The 18,988-nt window shown below is 31.7% G+C and overlaps 2 protein-coding genes and 1 long non-coding RNA gene across 7 annotated transcripts; 2 read left to right on the top strand and 1 right to left on the bottom strand.

Annotated features, from left to right (window-relative positions):
* The first annotated feature begins 557 nt into the window (after positions 1 to 557).
* LOC122720864 lies at positions 558 to 3,117 on the top strand. Of its 2 annotated transcripts, XR_006347825.1 has the most exons (4): positions 558 to 826; positions 975 to 2,047; positions 2,134 to 2,378; positions 2,465 to 3,117. It is a non-coding gene; the product is annotated as an uncharacterized LOC122720864 (long non-coding RNA). The 2 variants fall into 2 exon arrangements; XR_006347824.1 differs by having other exon boundaries at positions 558 to 2,047.
* A 2,937-nt stretch (positions 3,118 to 6,054) lies between these two features.
* LOC122720057 (aquaporin AQPAn.G-like) lies at positions 6,055 to 11,897 on the top strand. Of its 4 annotated transcripts, none has more exons than XM_043946533.1 (5): positions 6,055 to 6,240; positions 9,947 to 10,204; positions 10,583 to 10,867; positions 11,101 to 11,310; positions 11,713 to 11,897. In XM_043946533.1, exons 2-5 carry the CDS (start codon positions 9,947 to 9,949, stop codon positions 11,752 to 11,754), a joined length of 795 nt encoding a protein of 264 aa, XP_043802468.1. In that variant the 5' UTR covers positions 6,055 to 6,240; the 3' UTR covers positions 11,755 to 11,897. The 4 variants fall into 4 exon arrangements, with proteins under 4 accessions (XP_043802468.1, XP_043802543.1, XP_043802550.1 ...); XM_043946608.1 differs by having other exon boundaries at positions 6,057 to 6,240; positions 11,101 to 11,321; positions 11,565 to 11,897; XM_043946615.1 differs by having other exon boundaries at positions 6,057 to 6,240; positions 11,101 to 11,321.
* A 726-nt stretch (positions 11,898 to 12,623) lies between these two features.
* LOC122719991 lies at positions 12,624 to 18,395 on the bottom strand. The gene is made up of 2 exons (XM_043946402.1): positions 17,946 to 18,395; positions 12,624 to 17,112 (listed from the first exon to the last, which is right to left on the bottom strand). The coding sequence occupies exons 1-2, from the start codon at positions 18,096 to 18,098 to the stop codon at positions 13,612 to 13,614; spliced, it is 3,654 nt and encodes a 1,217-aa protein (XP_043802337.1). The 5' UTR covers positions 18,099 to 18,395; the 3' UTR covers positions 12,624 to 13,611.
* Between the last annotated feature and the right edge of the window lie 593 nt (positions 18,396 to 18,988).

The raw sequence follows: 18,988 nt of genomic DNA on the forward strand, positions 1-18,988 counted from the left end.
AAAATGTGAAAGTGAAACGAAGGAAAACAAGACGGATCGTTATTCGTTATTCGTCCCCGTTTATCGCTCGATTTGTTTTATTGCTCTCCGCTTTATGAGAAACGGAATTTTTTGTTGGAGTAGAGTCCAAGCCAAGATAACACCAACACTCCGCTTTGTTTCTACTCTGCTTATGTAGCGATACAGACACATTCTCGCGACATCATATCCAAGACTAATTATTATATATATATATATATAATAAACACACACACATATATATATATATATATATATATATATATATACACGCTTTTATTAGACTGATTCGAACGGTAAGGACTCGGTGATAAGAGTTTGAAGGTCGACCGGTCTTCGACTATTACCACGACTTCCGGTCATCGCCTGCAGCATCGGAGATCTCGTCGACCGATACACTGGTATTTGCATGCGCGCATCGTTGAAAAGGTGATTTCATTAAGTGAAGGTGATATGCTCGACGGATTTGTTCGAATTTGACTCTATTTCTCTACTCTAGGCGGTTTGTTCGCGGGGGAAAAAAAAGGAAAAAAGAAAGAAACACGTATTTTATTTCGTTCGACGCGAATCAATTCTAGCCACGTGCCCTATATATCGTATCTACCGCTAACTGATATTGCAACGCGATGGTGAGCTCGCGTGCAGATAAAACCGCGACAATTAGCATACGTGAGGTCAGTCGATGGATTATTCGACGAGAAAGAGGCGCGATGGAACGTCACACCTGCAGTGTCTTGGACGCCTCGTTGTGCCGATATGCACCAAATAGAGCCCGTTTCGTATCCGTATTCCACCAATAAAATGTCTGGTAATAATAAATTTATTTATTTATTTATTTTTTTATTTTGAATCTCGAATCGTAAATTATTATTTTAAAAAATTAAGTAGCTTAACACCAAACTATAAAAATTAATACTTATATTTCTACGAGGTGTTTTTTTTTTGTTCCAAAGTAGATTTGTGAAATAAAAAGTTTTCGCCATTTAGAAGAACGAATACAACGATATACAAAGAAATTTGCACCACGCTCGGCTCACGTAGGTTATTTACAATGTAATATGTGAACGATCGCAACTATGCTATGCATCCAGCCTGATATTGACGTACATTCACTTTACATTCACGGTATTATTATTTCCTCTATCGCTACGATACACTACACGATGCACGCGTAGGATAAGGCGGGACGAAATTGCGATGTGAAAAATAATGTGGATGTTTTATGGCTCGTCAAATACTTCTCACGTTATCTCCACTTCGATCGGTGTAAATTATTATTAACGAGATGACATAATACGGTATTACTCTAATAACAACTTTACTTTCAGACAATTACACCAACGAGTGATAAATCATATATATATATATATATATATACACACACACACATGTACGCGCACTTTTGCTCTAATTAAATTCCGTGACGCGTTCTGCAACGTCCGTTTCTTTTCAAGGTGGAATCGCCTTGGCCGAAGATTAATGAACCTGTGCCTACTTTTAAAGCAGGGCTTTGTCAAGGCCGGCACGAAAGGTGTTCCATTCCATTCCGCGAATGGAGCGCGTACACGGCTCTCTAAATCGAGAGCCAAAACGAGATTAGGGTGTGTTTAAGGCGAGGCGGCTGCTTTTCATTACGCCTTCACACTTTTTCGACGCCTGACATACAACAGAATCGAATTTCGCGTGTACACGCGCCTCTTGTCTTCTTCTGAAAATATTGATGGGATAAATTTTATCGATTTTATTTTATTATTTTTTTATCATCTCTCTCTCTCTCTTCTTTTCTTCTTTTGCGTTTTCAGGCAATTTTCGAAATTTTGATCGAATTTTCTTCGATTCGTTCTTCGAGAGGAACACGAGTTGGATCTGTCTGTGAAAGAGAGAAGAAAAGAAAAAAAAGAAAAAAGAAAAAGAACGAGTCTTCCGAAGAGAAGATAATTGAGAAAAATTGCGTTGCTGTTATCAGTCGTTTCTTGGAAAAACAAGACGAAGTTGACATTGTTGAAAGAGCGGTCAATGAAGAATGAAAGTTGAGCTCTTTATGAAGATATTAAAAAATGAAAATTTTTTTTTGGATCAGATTCAATTTCGAATATTATCTTTCTCTTGTTCCAGATCTGAGAAATATCGTCGAGTTTTGAACAACGAGCAATATCGTCTTCGATGACCTTGAACTTTACCGTCGATCTAAAAACAAAAATAAGAAATTGCGTGGCATTTTGGAAAGGAAGAGTTCCTCTTTCCTGAGAAATTACGTGAGAGTCAAAGGAAATGAATTTATTCGAAGAGAGAGAGAGAGAAAAAAATAATTTGTTAATTAGCATGCTGCGTTATAAAAGAGATAATTATAAAAGAGAAAAGTAATTTTGAAATTGGATTAAAATTAAAATATATATATATATGTGTGTGTGTATACATATATTTATTCATAATCTTCTTTTTATAGCAAAAAACCACTCAAGTTTATTAACATATAACACTGCGAGTTAATCTCGTTAAGAAAGCTGATATATGGACGAATTAAATCATTCTCAAGAGAATCCGGCGGAGGCGTGCATGCGTTTACGTTTAGAAATGCAAATTGACCGATTCGATCAATTTGTAACATTAAACGATTCATCCTCTGCACAATTATTTTTATTATCCGATCACGATTAAGCGGGTTATGTTCGCTGTTGCGAAAGGGAAACTCGGTAAAAATACTATGTAAAGACACGTGACAATTAAGTATTCCGAGGATTCTCGATGATCTCTTTGCTTTCTATGACGCTTGCGCAATGGGTACATTCACGCTTGACATTGTTACGTGGTTACAGACACGGACGGCTTGTAACGCAAAAACCGTTAAATTTGTGTCCGATCATTGCGCACGTCTGACTGAATGTTAAGAAAGAATGCTGAACAAATAAGGGGGTAAATGCAACGACTTGTCAATCAGGATCGTAATACGGTAGCACACTGAAAGATCGTTGCATACAAATCGCATTTATTCAAATAGCACGGAAATGTTTCGTTGAACGAGTCGGCGAAATTTGCTAACAATCTACAAACTTCTTAAACACGATTTATTTAATAAAATATTACGAAAAGAGACGAAAATATTTTTATAGAAATAGTAATTCAAATTTTTAATATAATTATATTAAAATATCTTTGAATCTCGAAACTCATAGTTTTAGAAAAAAATTCGTAAAAATTCGAAGGATCGAATCAAAGTTGAGGTTAGATCGAAACAAAATATTACGAAAGGAGTCAAAAACATTTTTATAGAAATAGTTCATCAAAATTTTTAATATAATTACATTAAGATATCATTGAATCGACTTATAGCTTTTATTTTATGAATTTTTATGATCATTCGTAAAAATTCGAAAGATCGAGTTAAAATTGAGGTTAGCTCAAAACAAAATAATACGAAAGGAATCAAAAACATTTTTATAGAAACAGTTCATTAAAATTTTTAATATAATTACATTAAGAAAATCTTTGAATCGACTTATAGTTTTTTATTTCACAAATTTTTATGTTCCTTCGTAAAAATTCGAAAGATCGAGTTAAAGTTGAGGTTAAATCGAAACAAAATATTACGAAAGGAATCAAGAATATTTTTATAGAAACAGTTCATCAAAATTTTTAATATAATTACGAAAATTAAGAAAATCTTTGAATCTCGAAACTCATAGTTCTTTTATTTCACAAATTTTTATGATCCTTCAGAAAAATTCGAAGGATCGAATCGAAGTTGAGGTTAGACCGAAACAAAATATTATGAAAGAAGTCAATTTTTGCAGAAACAGTCCAGAAATCAAAATTTTTAATATAATTACATTAAGAAAATCTTTGAATCGACTTGTAGTTTTTTTATTTCACAAATTTTTATGTTCCTTCGTAAAAATTCGAATCAAAGTTGAAGTTAGGAAACAAAATATTACGAAAGAAATCAATTTTTGCAGAAACAATCCAGAAATCAAAATTTTTAATATAATTACATTAAAACAATTATATTAATACATCATTGAATCGATTTGCAGTTTTTTTCACGAATTTTTATGTCCCTTCGTAAAAATTCGAAAAATCGAATCGAAGTTGAGGTTAGACCGAAACAAAATATTATGAAAGAAGTCAATTTTTGCAGAAACAGTCCAGAAATCAAAATTTTTAATATAATTACATTAAGAAAATCTTTGAATCGACTTATAGTTTTTTATTTTATGAATTTTTATGTTCCTTCGTAAAAATTCGAAGGATCGAATCGAAGTTGAGGTTAGGAAACAAAATATTATGAAAGAAATCAATTTTTGCAAAAACAGTCCAGAAATCAAAATTTTTAACATAATTATATTAAAACAATTATATTAACACATCATTAAATCGATTTGCAGTTTTTTTATTTCAAAAATTTTTATGTTCCTTCGTAAAAACTCGAAGGATCGAATCAAAGTTGAGATCGAAACAAAATATTATGAAAGAACATTTTTATAGAAACAGTTCATCAAAATTTTTAATATAATTATATTAAAACATCATTGAATCGACTTGTAGTTTTTTTATTTCACGAATTTTTATATTCCTTCGTAAAAACTCGAAGGATCGAATCAAAGTTGAGGTTAGGTCGAAAGAATTCGACGAAATAAAATTGTACTTAATTATTAGATGCAGTAATTCGTAGATCGATTTTTTTTAAATATTTTTCATTAAATCATCCGAAAGAAAGAAATAATAAGAGCGCGATTAATTCAAAGGATTTCCCTTCAATGTAACCGCAAGTACGCAACTAGGAACGTTCAGCATCGGCTGTTCTACGCGGAAGTCTCGGTGGCGACTTATGTTTCCGTTTTCTAACTGGAAAATATGAACTCACTCGTTCCGAGTATCGAAGACAATAGATACTGACAAAAGAACGAACATCGATTACCCGATCAAGTATAGAAAGTAAAATTACTTACCTTCTATACCAACAATTTGATTTACGATTCGATGAATTTTAGCACGAGACATTTAAGAAGATATTGTGTAACTAACGTATCGATATTACAAGAAACAAGTATATTCCTCCTCTTCCTTCTAGATTCTTTCATAATATATATATGTATATTAAAAAAACTCGCTTTGAATTTCCTTCATTAATCCGTGAAGGACACCGGTTTTACTCTCGTTTAATTATCGGACCGGTTGGTGAGAACACAATGTTAGTTGCAACGGAGATAAATGGCATCTTTTTCCTTACTATGATAAACTAATGTCATAAATATATTAATCTAAGTATTTTATCATCGAAGAAAAAAGATAATAAAAAAAAAAAAACACATCGAGTTTTTTTATTTATAACGCGTTTACAATATTTAAAAAAATTACTTTGTGAATTTAATATCAGTTTTTAGTAATGTAATAATTAACAATAATTGTTGCAAATGATATAGTAAAAAAACGATATGCGGATAAATATAGTGGAGAGATTATTATCGAGTAAATATATCCGTTTTAATGTTTGTAGAGGAAAGTCATTTATCATAGATCATCTTTTTTTTATTAACAAGTACAATTAAAATTACTGGATAATAAAAATTAATGGATAGACGCTATTAATTTTAAATTATTTAACGAACTAATACTTTAACGAACTAAATATTTAAACACATTTAAATATTTTTAAAATTACATCAAAGTTTCAAAGCTTTCTTTTTTTTTTCAATAATTTTCAAATTATTTAAATTTTACTAAAATATAATTACGAATCGTTATAATCATTCAGGATTAAAATTTGATACTCTCGGTCAAAGTACGACCGAGTACGAAATTTCGAACAATTTCGAAAAATTGAAAAATTGGAACATTGGTACATAATATTAGAACATGAATATAATTTAAATAAAGAAGTAATTAGCATTTTTGCCTCGTATCGTATCGTGGTTGCGTCTCATACGGGCGAAGAATTAAAACAACGATGTTACCTGGAGGAGATCGTCGTTCGTTTTAACCGTGATATCCCTACTCTGGTAACATCTAGCAGAGTACCAGAAGTACAGACGCAGTTAGATACCTACCAGTTGGTTTCTACACACGAGAGCCTCGACAGTTGTCGTTCGGTAACTCTCGCGGAACGCATTCGCTTTGAAGAGTTGCTATCGAAATCCTTGTCACTTCAGGATCCAGTATCGTTGAAAATCTCACAGAAAACTTTCTTCGGGTACAACGCGAATTCACCTGGACACCATCTTCAGGGTGAGTTTCTTCGTTTATTCGTTTAATTGGTTTTAGTTTTACTCGACTTGATTTTGTTCTGTCGAAAATATTTACCCTTTTTTCTTTTCTTTTTTTTTTTTCGTTTATATGACTGATCGATTGTGACGATAGATGAAAATATATATTGATAAAATATATATTGATATATTTTTGTAAAAAAAAAATCACTTCGTTTGTTTACTTATTGTTTATATAATAAATTTTTCTACGCTTAATGTCACGGAAGAATGTTATTTTGACAGAAATGAGGACAGAAATGTTTATTTTACCGGTAATGTGATGAAAATTGTGAAGACTACTTGGAGGCAGCTTGGAAAGAGTTATTGCGGAATAACTGTCAAAAGGCACAATAAATAATATAGATATAGTCATTTTGATAAATGCCGAAGCGATATTTCTATATTTTTATTCAACGTTAAGCACGCACTCGTGCTTAATGAATGTTATTATTAGCTTTATCGAGGTAACAAGTTTTATTAAAAGAAAGATGATAATAAATAAAAAAGAAAAGAAAGAATTCTAGCTTTTTTAAAATAATGCTCATTTGCTCACGGAATAACTGTGAGTAAGTGGTAAATGAGGTCTACGATTCTATTATGCATTATAATTTATCTATATAGATACATACACATACATACGTATGTATGTACGTATATATTCACGTTTGCGTACAATAATTACGAGGCAACTATTTGAGATACATGCAATTAAGATATATAAAAAATATTTAAATTTTAAATAAAATTATTTGTAAATAATACTTGTTATTTTCTGTGAGAAATTAACGATGCATTTCGTTTCGAATTCAAAACGTTATTCAACGCTATTATTGAAACTATATTCAAGATAAAATAAAGTTTCGAGAAGAAAAAAAAAAACTATACTATATTATATATATATATATAATAAAGAACTATATTTGCCATAAATAATAATGATCGGGTAATTTTGGAGGAAAAAAAAGTTTGTTAGATAAATTTCGAAAATAAACTCGCGCAACGAGGTAACGGTGAAACGGCAATATAACTTTTAATAGCACGTTATCGCCGATTAAAGAAAAACAGGGTAAAGAAGAAAGAGATGAGTGGAGATAAGGAGAGATATCGCGCACCTGCGCACTACACCTTATAGGGTAACGATCATCGTGGATCAGACGACGAGACGCAAGATGAATCGAAGATTTATGTACGAGGTAGAGATTTATGCGAAATCGATCGAGGGACTCGATGGAAAAAGTAACAGAATTTCAAAAAAAAAAAAAAAAAAAAATGGCGAATATTGCCTTTTTTGGGCGAAAGAAAAATTAATTTAACTCCTCTGTTTCGCTATAAGTAAAACGGATATCCAGGATGCAAAGCGATATCGTCAAACAACGATGTAATAAAAGTCAGGGAAAGATACACGTAAATTTAACGAGGTTGCACGGATCCAAGGTAAATGATTCTGTTTGCAGTAGCCACAGAATTCCGAGAACCGAGTTGTAGGAAAAGTGCACGGTGATTACGAGGCTTTTAATTGCCTCGTGAAAGTGGATGGAAAAATCTTTAATGAATCGAAATTATGCACAACGTAAGTGGATCGTGGAAAATTGGCGATATCAGCATCGTTACAATTTATTTTACATCAAGTGTGGTGAGAATGTTATATTATTTCAATTTTCTCAGATTTAAAAGACCAACGCGTTTGATCATCATAACCATACAAAATTTCGAATCTCAAGAATAAAATTAAATCGCATCAAAGGAACAATTTTTGGAACTTTTTAAACGATATTTTATAATACGAGTACCAGATGCCTTGCCAGTTTTACGATCGATAATTTATTTGATCGAATTTAATTTTGTCCCTATTGCTTCCAAATTTCCTTAATAATCAAAACTGAAACGAATTCGATCAATTTACGTAAAATTCTCACCTCGAAATGTTCCATTGATGATCAAATGTTCGTACGATCAATGCATTTCTACACACCGAACATCTTAAAGCGAACGCTCGAGATAAAATTTCACGCATTTTCAACTTTTATCGCAGAAACGTATATATATATATGTATACACACACACATATATATTCTATTGAAATCCTCGTATATAATAAACATAAATCATCAATGGTAAAGGTTCGTTAACACATTTCACGAGGGAAAAAAATTTTTCCTTTATCTTGGTTTGAGCGACGAGGCGAAATTAAAATACCGTAACACGTTTCGCACGTTCGAGCGGTGTCATTATCGCGAGAAAGATCAGAGAAGGAAAAAGGTAGCTGGAAACGATTAACAACGGGCACGTGACACGCGTCGCGTTGGAAATTGCGAGAATGGCGTGGTCTCGGTCTTTCTCGGTTTGAACACGGATGATCTCACCCGGATTAAATTCATCATTGAACCAAATGAAATGTCGCGTTCTTTCGTTAACGGTATCGTAAACTCGTCAACGTATATATATAACCAGTATCTTACCTCGTTCTTTCAGAATAATATGGAGAGTATTTTTTCTCGGCTGGAAAAATGAGACACACGATGAGAATTTTATCCTCGAACGAAAATTTGTATCCCCTTGTATCTACGTACATTTTATTACTCGCGTTTGACTCGTTATGATCACGCGAAGACGAGAGAGGGTCGAATGAGATTTTATTAGAAAATGGATCGCAACGAACGCGTCGAAGGTAGGACGAAAATTAATAAAAGGGATTGTGAAAGATGGAGCCGACCTAGATCCAGGCCGGCGGCGCTCAAGTTAAGATATTTGCGTCGAATAGCGCAAGGCGGCGTGGGTGACGATTAGCCGCGTCGAGGAAGGAATATTTTACAAGGAATGATTAAATAATTCGATCGGGATACTCCGTCGAGGATATGACGATCTACATGCGTAATGCAACCTGGACGCGTCTCTCGTTAACCTAACCAGTTTCGTTACTCAAACTGTAATTTCGTTGCAGCGCAAACGACACACATGCGTTACATACGTTGCACGTGGCCGCGTCCTCGATCCAAATCTATGACGCGAATCGACGGAACTGCTAAACGATCGACCGGTTTCATTTTCAAACTGGTTAATGAACGTATCCATCGAATATTATTAATCGTAATCTTAATCAAATTTTAATTGTTCCTCTCAACGAGAGAAGACTAAATGAAAAGAATAGCAAACTTCTTCTTCTTCTTCTTCGACTTCCTCTTGTGATAGTAAACTTGAATTGGATACAAAAATAAAAAAAAGTTAATTAAAACGTGTACAGTAAAATTTTCTGTTCAAAATGTTGCGAGATAATTAATCCACGAATCGAAACTTGTTAACTCACCTTATGCAATTTTATTGTACTTTTTCTTCGTTAACGGGATTATCAAACCGTTCTTTAATGACGTTGAGCAAAAAGTTCGAGTTGTCCTTCAGAATCTTTTCCTTCGCCAAGTATCGTTCAAGGATCGCTGATTGAACAGGGAACTATAAACGCCATGGAATTAAATGCGAAAAAAAAAACTGGACGTTGCTTCTTATAGTTGAAACGATCTACGATTGACTCATATATATATATAATATATTATATATATTATATATATATATCGAATATATATCAAATAGAAGCTTTTATATACATAACCTTCGAAAGGTTATATATTATATATAATATTATTGTATATAANATACATAACCTTCAAAAGTCACGATTAATTGTTTTGCAGATGGCAAATTTGAAACAGGCTCTGGGCGCGAGCGAGCTTACCGATAAAAAGGCCGGCCTTTACCGCGCGCTAGTTGCAGAGTTTCTTGGCACGTTGTTGCTGAATTTCTTCGGCTGTGGATCTGTCATCACGGGGAACGTTGTGGCGATAAGCTTAGCGTTCGGTCTGGCCGTGGCCACAGCGATTCAAGGAGTAGGACACGTTTCTGGTGGTCATGTTAATCCCGCTGTCACGTTTGGTTTAATGGTTATTGGCAAGGTAAGAAATAGGTTATTATTCCTTTTTATACATATTTGATTTATTACGATTATGATTATATTCTTCGTATCTTGTTGCGGAAACAGTGAAACGTGCAATTATTTGATTGGATGTGATATAGGATAAAGTGGTTGCCAATGATATATGATTTATCGATATATTATTCATCCTTCTGCTTCTGGAATACGATTTAGTCATTTATTCGCAAGAAAATCAGCATGACACACGTGCACGGATAATACATATTCATAGAACCGTACGATATAATAATACAAAACACTCGAGAAAATAGTGAAAAATTCTTATATATATTGTGAATAATTTTGAGCAAAGCAACGATTATAAAATTTATAAAAATCTACTTATATTGTTTTGCAGGTGCCAGTTATTAGAGGCTTATTGTATGTAATACTTCAATGCATAGGTGCAATAGCGGGATCTGGTATATTAAGAGCATTATCTCCTGAAAGGATGGAACATGCTCTAGGCGTAGTATCTCTCTCACCAGGCGTTACCCCTGTCCAAGGTTTTGGTATAGAATTTTTCCTTGCCTTCGTGTTGGTACTGGTCGTGTGCGGTGCATGTGACGCGGCAAAGCCGGACAGCAAAGGAATAGCTCCTCTTATAATTGGACTTTCGGTTTCCGTTGGCCATATTATCGGCGTAAGATATAAATTTAATATACTTTTTCTATTTTGCAATTTTATCATATATACTCTTTATGATTAATATAATCTTAAAGATAGTATTGTGAATTACTATTATACACAATATTATTTTTAATACGTTTCGTTTTTACAGAATCTTTTGAAAAAGAACTCACATTTGTGTATTATATTATTTATAGTATTAGTTAAAACGAAGATATGTTGAACGAGTTGTATCATTTTTAATAGGTGCCAAGAACTGGTGCAGGTATGAATCCAGCCAGATCATTTGGTAGCGCTGTTGTAATGGGTTCGTTCACCGATCACTGGTTGTATTGGATCGGACCAATCCTTGGTGGGATGGCAGCTGGATTGATCTACGCGTTTGTAATCGGTCCTGCGAAAGAACCTGAAAATTCCAATACAGCGTATACCGTTGCCGCAACAGACGAGAAGGAGGTATAGTAAATGTAAAGACTCATTTTTTTTTAAATTACTCGGTAATCAAATTGTTTTTTTTCTTCTTTTATATATTATTATTCGTTGATCAAAAAATATACGATATATTGTACTTTATAAAAATTTAAAAAAAATTTTTAATTCATTCTAAAACAACTACGAAAGATAATTATATAATTTCGTTGAATATGCAAGTACATATATAATTGTTTTTTTTTTTTTTTTTTAAATTTTCAATCGTCTCTGCCCTACAGAAGTTCGAGTACATAGACAGTGGACGCGGTGGACTTTAAAAAACATCGACACAAATAAAGAATTCGAAGACGGGAATATGATTTTTTTTTTACATCATATGATAAGTTTCATATGAAATCGAAAATATTCGAAGTATTATTTTTACAGCTACAGAGCCTTACCAGTAAGAAGAAAGACAATCCTGCTTGATGTTCTAACTACTGCTAACCAACGCATTTCCAACTGTTTCGATCATTATCTATGTAATGATTTATATGCCTAAAATAAGTGAGTTTTATGTTATTTAATCATCGCGTTATTAAGCAAGACTATTTAAATATTTTCCAACGAAGAAAGTAATATTGACACATGAAAAGTGTTTCGAGTTTGTCACAAAATAATTATATATCTGATAATATTACATCATTGAATACACAGATATATATATATTCGTTTATATATAAATATAAAGTTCTTTACCTGTTATTTCAAGTCAGTCCTTTATATCAGATTTGAGTAATGATTATTGCAAACCAAAGATCGAGTCTGCCGAACAAAAATTTTATACAGTGTCGACATCTTCCGTCATTTCCAAGATATAACCTATTTATTGTTACAAACTACTCGTAAAATATTCGTGAATTATCGATAAATGATTAAAATGAAAACTCTTGTATTTCAAATAATACAATTAAATGTAATTTTTTATATTGTATTAAAATATTTACCATGTTTTGATATAAAAAATCGTATAAAATCGTAACAAATGCCAATATCAGTTAATCTATATTAATTTACGATGTTTTGTATTTATTCGATATTATTATATTTTAAATTATAATTATACAATTATTATAACGTATAATCAGAATATAACATGCAATATTTAATTTATAAATTCTAATGATAATGTATTTTCAGTATTTAATCAATATTTATACATTTTTATTATCAATAACCATTCAATATCATTCGCTCCTACATTTTATATCTAAAAACTCAAAATTTATATTATTTTTTTTTTTATAGATTGTATATTAAAATATAATTGAAATAATATATGAAATTATATAATAAAATGTAATAGTAAAATGTACACCTAAGTTTATATATGTGCTATAATCTAAAATAGTAACAAATAAAATATAAATGTTTTGTACGAAAGTATTGTGACGTGTTATTTGTATTAAATTTGTATTATTATACGGTAAAGGTATTTTCGAAAAAGAATCAACACTAAATTTTACATTTACACATCATACTTTGTATTTGATACATAGTTTCAAATGTTTATAGAATTTCAGACAAATCTATGTACCATATTCATTCTAGTCTGATAGAATTAGCATACTATGATTAAATAGTAATATTAAGTTTAATTCATCAAAATATCTTTTGTGTTCCCAATAGAGGAATCAATTCTATGTATTACCAATAGTAAGAAAATGTAACATAGCATTGAACAAAAAAATTTTATCAATAAATGAAGCAAAGAAGGTTCGAAATAAAGTATTGCGTCCGGCATATATATATATACAAATTTCTTACGTTTGATATTTGGATGCACAAATACTAGACAATAAGTCAAATATCTAAAATGAGTTCTTAAATTTACAATTTCTTTCACACTTGATTTTTAATATGCCTATAATATATTCTCGCTCGAATGAAGATAACAAATTTTTTTGTTATAGATACAAAACGTTAATGAATTTTATATTAATTTATATATGAAAGGAATATAATTACTAGGCACTAACTTATTGTGCTTTACTACTATAATTAATAATCAATATCGTAAACATAATGCTTCAATCATCACACAGGAAAAAATTAAAGAGAAGGAAGTTTATATGTAAGATAATATATAAACTATTCTAAAATTTGATTATGAATGATAAATTTAACAAAATTCTAGAACGATGAAAATGTTTATATATGTTTGTCTAAATTGTATAGACATTAAGTTTTGAATTTATAAAATTATGATTTAAAATGTAATATTGATCAAATTAGGATTTATAAAATTTTAAGTCAAAGCTTATTTTATTATTTCTAATAGAAAGTTTAACCTTCCATTTGTTGAAGTTTATCCTCAAGACTATCTTGACTATCATTAGTATCGTTTAAATTGATTGTATGATTTTCATGATCAAGTTCTATTACAGAATCACCTAACTCACTCTTTTGTACCTCTAATACATTGTCTGATGGTTCAAAAATATCTGTAGATTCTGAAAGATCTTGTTCATCTATAGTTAAATTTGAATTTTGTTCAGGTTGTTCCATAATTTGTTCTTCGGATTCTATTTTAACATCGGATACTTGGGAATCCGATACATCCATAGAAACTGAATTATCTAGTTTTATATCCATTTCTTGATCTTGGGAATCAGTTTTAGCAGATTCTTCCTTTATCAAATAATCCTCTGAATTCGAAGGTCCAGCTTTTGCTTTATCATCATTACTTTTTTGAGAAGATTCTCCAAGAGAAGAAATTTGAGTGAGATTACTTAGAATTGATTCTTGCATTTTAACAACAGAATCAGATGAATCTAATATGTTACATAATTCTCGACTCATTTCTTCCACTTCCGATGATTCTCCCGTTTTTACAACAATGATTTTCTTATTTCCATAGACTTTAGAACTGGTTATTAATGGTTTACCTTCTTTTCTAATAGTAGCACTTGTTACTGTTGTTGTTGTTATTGGCGTTGTAGCTATTGCTGTTGTTATAGAAATTGCTTTTGATATTATGGAAACATCTTTTGGTATATTTTCTACTTGTACTTCAATTTTATTTTTTTCTTTCTCCTTTTCTATTTCCATATCAGATTTAATATCTTCTATTTTTATTGTTGTTGGAGTTGTTACAGAAATCGTTGGAGTCGTTATAGAAGTTGATATAGGAGTTGTTACAGAAACCATTGTTACATCATTATCATTATATTCTTGTTCTTCGTCATACATACTTTGTTTCTTCTTTACAAATACTCTCTTCAATGGTAATTGTTGCTCATCATCAGATTCATCATGACGTTCTGGTGACATTTCCTCAATAGGTTCATACTCTTGTTGTTTACGAGCTTCTAATTCTTCTATTTTTAAGCGTTGTTGCTCTACTCTTTTTTCCAATTGTTCTAATTTTTCCTTAGTTTCTTGATCTCCTACAGTTATTGTAGGTTTTTGTGCTGTAGATGTAGACGTTTTTGTTACTGAAGGTGATGCATTTATGGACTGAGATGTTTTTAATTCAAATTTCGGAGATTCGTTCAATACCGAATCGTTATTCTTTATCGAAGTAGATTGTCGTGATTCCGTGGACGATTGTAATACAGCTTGAACCAAACTTTGATGTTTATCAAGTGGCTTTTTCACAACAACTCTTTTCACAACATTACCAGTTGGAAGCTTGGCCAATTCTGCTGGATCGATTATTGTACCATCAGGATTCATGATTATCTCTCGGGTGGTATCTCCTTGACGAATAATTCTACGAACGATTACTCTTTTTGTTACTTTATGTCCTGTACTAAGAGTTTGAGAAGTACCATCCTCGTCTTTTATCGTGGATGTACTAGTTTCGGTATTACCGCTAGGTTTCCTTACAACAATTCTCTTTATTACTTTAACAGTATTTACAGCTTTTGGTGTTCCACTGACTAATACGGGAGTTTCAGATTTTTCATCTTTCAAAGAAACTTGATTTTGTGAACTACTTTGTTGCGATCTAGATTGATTTGTAGATATAGATGATTCTTTACTTTGTTCTTGAACATTTTGATGTTTTAGCGGTATTTTATGTTCCTTAAACACAGATGCAACAATTTTTTGTACTTGTGCTTCTGTTTCATCTACGCGGGAAGACTTTGAGGATTCTTCAGTTTGTTTAGATTGTAAAGGTTTCGTATTTGATTGTGATTGATTACCCGAGGGACTTTGTTTTATTTTGGTATCTTGTACTTCTCTACGTTGAATAGGCATCAAAGTTTTAATTGTCTTTTTAATCATATTTCCATCTTTGTTTCTTACATATACAACTTGTTCTTTTTGATTTTCTTCTTTTTCTGTTGTCTCTGGTTCTTCTTCGCTTTCCGATGGTTTATTTGGTTTTGGAAGTTTTTTCACAATATATGCTGGCGGTTCATAATCATCATCTCCATCCGAGTATTGTTCTTCCTCTTCATCCTCGTCGGAATCCAATTCAAGTTTGGTTTTATTATCAGGTTGTAATCCATCTGGTCCCATTTTTTCACCTGCTTCAATATGTTGCTTTATATGTGTAACATAATCTGCTCTGTTTCTACATGATTCTTGACAAACATCGCATGTTAAACCCATACCTGTGCGTTTTGTGTGCGTTAATTGATGTACTTCTAAACTCTCTTTACGTTTGAATGCTTTACCGCAATCTTCACAAACATGACGTTTTTCTACAGAATGAGTTCGCATATGTCTTGTTAAGTGATGGGATAAAAGGAATGAACGTGGGCATAATTTACATAAGTATGGTCGATGTCCAGCATGAGTTGTTAAATGACGAGCTAACTTAGTACTTGTACGGAATGCTTCCTTACAATATTCGCAAACGAAAGTCTTATCTTCGTTATGCAGCACTTCATGACGTTCCAAACCTTGTTTATATGTAAAACGTTTATTGCAAATATTGCATTGGAACGGTTTTTCCTTTTTATGTACAGAATCCTCATGTTTTTCTAATTCTTCTGTTGTAAAGAATTCACGATCGCAATGTTGACAACCATAGCGCAATTCATCTCTATGAACTTTTTCATGACGTTGTAATAAATTTGCTCTTGAGAATTGTTTGTTACAAATTGGACAAGAGAATGGTTTCTCTTCCGAATGAGTAGTCATATGCTTTCCAAGATCATATTTAGAAAAGAACATGCGGTCACATACTGTGCATTTATAATTACGATCACGATGAGCTCTTTGAATGTGTAAAGCAAGAGCTTGTCGCAAAGGAAACGTACGATCGCATTGATCACACGCATGTACTCTTATCTCACCTGGTTCTAATTTTTGTTCCTCTTTAGTACTATTCGTATCCTGATCTCCTTCGCTACCAGCATCTTGTTCTTCTTCATAAAAATCATGTTGATCTTCTTTGTCTCTTTGATTTTCTACTTGTCTATCTCTTTCTCTTTCCCTTTCCCTTTCTCTTTCTCTGTCACGTTCTCTATCTCTCTCACGTTCCCTTTCCCTTTCTCTATCCCTTTCCCTTTCCCTATCCCTTTCCCTATCTCTTTCTCTATCCCTTTCTCTATCTCTTTCCCGTGTTTCTCTTCTTTCTCTATCACCATTATCAACTCGAGGTTTCTTATTTCCTTCACTTTGAGGTCTTTGTTCCGAAGGTCGTTTATTGTTCATATCAGGAGGATCATTTGGAATTGGTGGGAATGGTCTTGGCAAGACACCAGATAATGGATAAGCTCGTAATGCTTCATCTGCCTTTTTACATTGAAGTTTAAATTTATAAGATCTATCGAGATTCCAGCGACACATATTACAAATCATTTGTGGCATTCCATCAGCTGCGTATACCTTAAACATAAAGTATTAAAATATTATAAACTATCACATTAAAACTATATATATATATATACATATATATATAATATAGATTATAATCATGAGTCATGGTTGAAATTTATTTTACAAAATATAAATAATTAAAAATAATAAGATAAAATCTAATATAGAGTTATAAATTTTATAAATATTTTCGCGCCAAAATTTATTATCCTAAATAACAATTGTAACGAGTAAAAAATTTATAGCATTTAAAACAAGAAATATTATTTTTTATAAAATATTTATTTATTTACATATTTATGCATACATATATATATATATATATATATACACATATATAAATATCGATAATAAAAAACATATTAGACAAAAAAATGTAATAGATTTCGTGTTTTACCATCACAGTGCTTAAAACGAAATTATCGATGACATATGATTGATTTTAATAATCATATGAATAAAAAAGTTATTGTTTTAAATTTGAATTTTTTTCAATCATATATCATTTATTATATACAGGATATATATTGATCGTATCAACGAATTAAGATTTTTTTACGATTGAATTACAATAAGAAGAGATTGAATATGTTGCTCAATCGGCAAATATGACATCTGCGTTATCCAAACCAAATTTTATTCGATGAAAGATATCGATAATAAGAAATAGTTAGACAAAGATCAATATTTTTAATAAAAAAAAAAAAAAAAAAAAAAAAAAAAAAGATGCATTAAACATAACGAGTAATAAAAATATTTAAAAGTACGAAGGAATATGGTACAAAAGATAGGCAGGAAATACATCAGTAGCAGTCGATGCCGTTTTAGAGGAGAATAATTACCTCGATGGCGACGCAAGACATGATTTGGAGGGTAAGTGGTACTTGAAACGGTTTGCTATGATCCCGTTCATAAATGAAGCAAAGTGGTTCTGATTCGGTCAAACAAAATCGGCAGACTCGCCTAGAGCGAAGTGGTGCCGGCCTATTCTCCATTCCGGCCTGTTTTCTTGACTACCAGACACCCACAAAGTACACACTCACGCGTCCCCAACGTCGATCTTCTCTTCGACTCTTCTTGAACGTTGTATATTTGAATATTAATCCAGCGTAAGGAATAATCGCGACAAGAACACTTAATTTGATTGGAATATTTCACTCATTAATCAAAACTCTAAAAAACGACGCCGAGCGTCGGTAAGCGTCCCGTCACGAACGACGAACGAGTGGGACGATGTACACACCGCTATGGCGCTATTATGGCGATCCGAAAACTTGCTTTCTCTGCGTGGCGTCTACCTAGTTTTCAGACTCGAATAGCTTTCGGCCTTTGCACATCAGCGCCACCATCTTTTTCTTTCTTTCGTCGACACTCGAAACACTCGGTAGATAAAGTAGAGCATTTCCCTTCATTCAATTATTATACTATACTGTCGGTATTTTAATTATTACGTACAAAACGTAATTTTACATAACTTTTTACAATAGGAAAAAACATGTTTAAATATTTGCAATAACAAAATTTACAAATTTATATAATAACGAACGAATTAATTTTTCATTCACGAATTAAATTGAATCAAATATTTATAAATTTCATATTTGATCGTTATACGAATAATTAATTTACCAAAGTTTATTTTATTTTTTTATATAATTTATTTAAAATATTAAAACGTAACAACTTGTATAATAATGTAATGTAACATACTCGAAACATTTTGTATTCTCGTGCAATAAATAATTATTTATACACAAAAATATATTTTATTCAGGGTAAAATCGAATCGTTATACGTTACTGTTGAGAAATCTGTTACGATATCTCGATACAGTTTTGGTATTAAACACGCGTATGTTGGTTATATCATATTTTTTATATATATA

The sequence above is a fragment of the Apis laboriosa genome, unplaced genomic scaffold (assembly GCF_014066325.1).
Source record: "Apis laboriosa isolate Shangri-la unplaced genomic scaffold, ASM1406632v1 scaffold105_cov147, whole genome shotgun sequence".
Classification (NCBI taxonomy): Eukaryota; Metazoa; Arthropoda; class Insecta; order Hymenoptera; family Apidae; genus Apis; species Apis laboriosa.

Excerpts from the sequence above, each read along its gene's own strand:
- LOC122720057 (XM_043946533.1), top strand. The coding sequence starts at position 9,947 with ATGGCAAATTTGAAACAGGCTCTGGGCGCGAGCGAGCTTACCGATAAA. Across the intron at positions 10,868-11,100 it reads CCGTTGGCCATATTATCGGC|GTGCCAAGAACTGGTGCAGG; the intron begins GTAAGATATAAA and ends CATTTTTAATAG. Across the intron at positions 11,311-11,712 it reads CCGCAACAGACGAGAAGGAG|CTACAGAGCCTTACCAGTAA; the intron begins GTATAGTAAATG and ends TTATTTTTACAG.
- LOC122719991 (XM_043946402.1), bottom strand. The coding sequence starts at position 18,098 with ATGGAGAATAGGCCGGCACCACTTCGCTCTAGGCGAGTCTGCCGATTT. Across the intron at positions 17,113-17,945 it reads TGTCTTGCGTCGCCATCGAG|GTATACGCAGCTGATGGAAT; the intron begins GTAATTATTCTC and ends TTTATGTTTAAG.